Genomic DNA, 3,304 nt, shown 5'->3' with positions numbered 1-3,304 from the left:
GTGTGAGCTCGGGTAGCACATGTACACCTCTCCGCCTCTCTCCCCAGTGTGTGTGTGTGTGAGCTCGGATAGCACATGTACACCTCTCCGCCTCTCTCACCCCAGTGCGTGTGTGTGTGTGTGTGTGTGTGAGCTCGGGTAGCACATGTACACCTCTCCGCCTCTCTCACCCCAGTGTGTGTGTGTGTGAGCCTAGCACATGTACACCTCTCCGCCCTCCTCACCCCAGTGTGTGTGTGGGTAGCACATGTACACCTCTCCGCCTCTCTCACCCCAGTGTGTGTGTGTGTGAGCTCGGGTAGCACATGTACACCTCTCCGCCTCTCACCCCAGTGTGTGTGTGTGTGAGCTCGATAGCACATGTACACCTCTCCCCTCTCTCTGTGTGTGTGTGAGCCCGGGTAATGTTTGTTCACCCCATTTCAGGCCTTGTTCAAGCCCATCTTACAGAGGCCTTTCTGGGCAGGAATTTGAACCTTTTGTGGCTTATTTGGTTTAAATAAAGGCCTGTGATGATGCAGTGGGATACCTACTCCACACCTCAGGGATGCAGTGTTGTGTGTTTGAGCTGGCCTTCCCGGAAACATCCATGTGTGTGTAAGTGTTCGCCCCTAACCCTAATCAGCGGCAATTAACCAATGATGTGGCCTATAAATGTTTGGCTGAAACATGGAAGCTTTCTTGATCCAAGTGTCCGTCATGAAGGTGAGAGCATGTCGCTGAGAGGTCCATGTTTATTCCAAGTGGGTGTGTGTGTGTGTGCGCCCAGGCGCTTCTAACACTGTGACCGCTTTTCACATCTCACAGGAGGCTAGAAACTACAGACACAGTCCGCTGACGCCAGAAGCTGCCGGGACATCGTCGGACGACGAAGGCACACTAACCCCCCTGAGGTTTGGGGGGAAGCTCCGCTGCCCCCTGGCGGGATGCGCCAGCCGTCACAAGCTGCTCGTCCGTCTGGACAAACACCTGGTGAGCGTGCACGGGAAAGGTGGGACCCGGCTCTCTGAGCTCATGCAGCGTGCCAAAAAGGCGGCGATAGACGAACGGGCGCAGGCCGAACACACAGACATTGCGAGCGACGTTGCCGCTCTGAGAGAAACCTTGAATGTGCTGAGTCAAAGTGTGGACAGCTTGTGCAAGAAGGTTGAGGCTGACAAAGCGCCTGACAATGCCCCCCTCAGGCCAGCCCGCCCGCCTCTCGCGCCAAGGTCACCGAAGTCTGGCGGGTTCGGGTCTCGCTTTGGCACCAGCTTCCAGCCTCGGGCGCGCAAGTCTCCCCAAAGACCGCCATCCACCGCCGGGTCACAGAGGGGCAGGGACACAGAGCATGACTACCCGGAGGATAGCCAGGCCAGCACCTCCGTCACCCCAAGACTGGACAAAATCATTCGCCTTTTCAAGACTCCCAGTTCGCCCAGAAATGAACTCCAAAGCGTCCAGAATCTTCGCCAGAGATCGGCTTATGTCAGAAAGTTTCTGCTGCACATGGCGGGCGACAGGGTGATGTTGACCGCACTCTGGTATTCCTGAGCCGACGAGGCCAGGTTGAACGCGGTACTTGAAAAATCTTAACAGCAGGCTCAAACCCACCAGCCAACGGCACGCACTGATGGACGGGAGGCCTTTTGAGATTCGCCACCAACAGCACGCTGCCCAAAGTCAGACTCTCATCCAAGGTCATCGCCACGGTTGCAGCGCATCGCTGTGTGGAAGAGGGCTTTAGGGCCAAAGTAGTGCTCCAGCCAATGGATCACAAGAGAAAAAAGTACGACAGGCTTATACCAAGCCGGACCTGTTGGACTTTGCCCGCCTGTCCAAAGCAGACCTCCCGCAAGCACTCTATGACTTGGCTACGCGCCCCAGCAGCTCCACGGCTGTCTCCAGAGTCGCCGGGCTTCTGACCGCGGTCATGGTCTCGACCACCGGCACCGCAAGTGCGTGATTCGTGGGGATGACAGTGGATGACATTAAGCACGCCGAGGCCTACAGAGACACCTTCAGCATCAGGGTGAGCGCCACAAGACTGTAGCTTCGCGGCGGCCCCGCCATGGTCACGGTATCCAGAGCCCTCATGGATCACATAACAGACTACGCCGCTCTTAGGCCGAGGCTGCCTGGGTACGATCGCCACCCCAGCACTCTGTTTTTCACCAGGACCGGAAAGAAATGCAAAAAATAGGCGCCCATGTTCGGCCCCTCTGGAAAGCTTTCGGTCTGAAAGGAGCCCCAGTCTGGGTGATATAAGGACAGCCATATCCACCTATGCAGACAGAACACTGTGCACAGAGGACAGAAAGGCTGTTAACAAAGGCATGTGTCACGACTCAAACACCGCCACAAAGTTCTATGTTGTGGGTGGAGAAGCCAGCGTCGAAGAAGCACGGAAAATCAGACAGAACATATTGAAGTCATTGAGTCTTTCTGCCGGAGATGAGGTGAGGGCTGCTGCTACTGGTGATGATGATGATGATGCTGCTGGTAGTGGTGGCGGGGACCATGGTGCGCCCAAAAGCAGCTAAGATTTGGGCACAGACAGTGACTATTATCCTTCTCAGCAAAGCACAGCAGCATTCAGCACAGGGACCGATCAATCCGACAGTGTATCCGACTTTGATGGACTTTGAAAAGGGGGAAAATGGGATAATAATGTGCATTAATGTGTGTATCTCTGCCTAATAAAAAGCACTTTTCAATGCCCACCAGTGTCCTCTTTCTTGCAGGCGAGCTGTAAGAAAGTCTGTGAGCTGTCTTCGGCCCAACACAGCGTGTGTGTGTGTGTGTGCTCCCCCGTGTGTGTGTGTGTGCTGTCTTCGCCCAACACAGCGTGTGTGTGTGTGTGTGTGTGTGTGTGTGTGTGTGTGTGTGTGTGTGCTCCCCGTGTGTGTGAGCTGTCTTCGGCCAACACAGCGTGTGTGTGTGTGTGTGTGTGAGCTCCCCCCAACACAGTGTGTGTGTGTGTGTGCTCCCCCGCGGTGTGTGTGTGAGCTGTCTCGGCCCAACAGAGCCGTGTGTGTGTGTGTGTGTGTGTGCTGTCCCCCAACAGAGCGTGTGTGTGTGTGTGTGTGCTCCCCGTGTGTGTGTGAGCTGTCTTCGGCCTAACAGAGCGGTGTGTGTGTGTGTGTCCCGGCTGTCTTCGGCCTAACAGAGCGGTGTGTGTGTGTGTGTGCTCCCCGTGTGTGTGTGAGCTGTCTTCGGCCTAACAGAGCGGTGTGTGTGTGTGTGTGCTCCCCGTGTGTGTGTGTGTGTGTGCCCCCGTGTGTGTGTGAGCTGTCTGTCCCAACAGAGTGTGTGTGTGTGTGTC

At 55.8% G+C, this 3,304-nt stretch overlaps 1 protein-coding gene across 1 annotated transcript; it reads left to right on the top strand.

Moving 5' to 3' along the window:
- The first annotated feature begins 508 nt into the window (after positions 1-508).
- On the top strand, positions 509-1,533 carry LOC125290325. The gene is made up of 2 exons (XM_048237158.1): positions 509-705; positions 808-1,533. Exons 1-2 carry the CDS (start codon positions 670-672, stop codon positions 1,531-1,533), a joined length of 762 nt encoding a protein of 253 aa, XP_048093115.1. The 5' UTR covers positions 509-669.
- The last annotated feature ends 1,771 nt before the right edge of the window (positions 1,534-3,304 follow it).

Source organism: Alosa alosa, unplaced genomic scaffold, assembly GCF_017589495.1.
Source record: "Alosa alosa isolate M-15738 ecotype Scorff River unplaced genomic scaffold, AALO_Geno_1.1 AALO_1.0_unplaced_398, whole genome shotgun sequence".
Taxonomy (NCBI): Eukaryota; Metazoa; Chordata; class Actinopteri; order Clupeiformes; family Clupeidae; genus Alosa; species Alosa alosa.
This window is presented reverse-complemented; position numbering and strand designations above follow the sequence as displayed.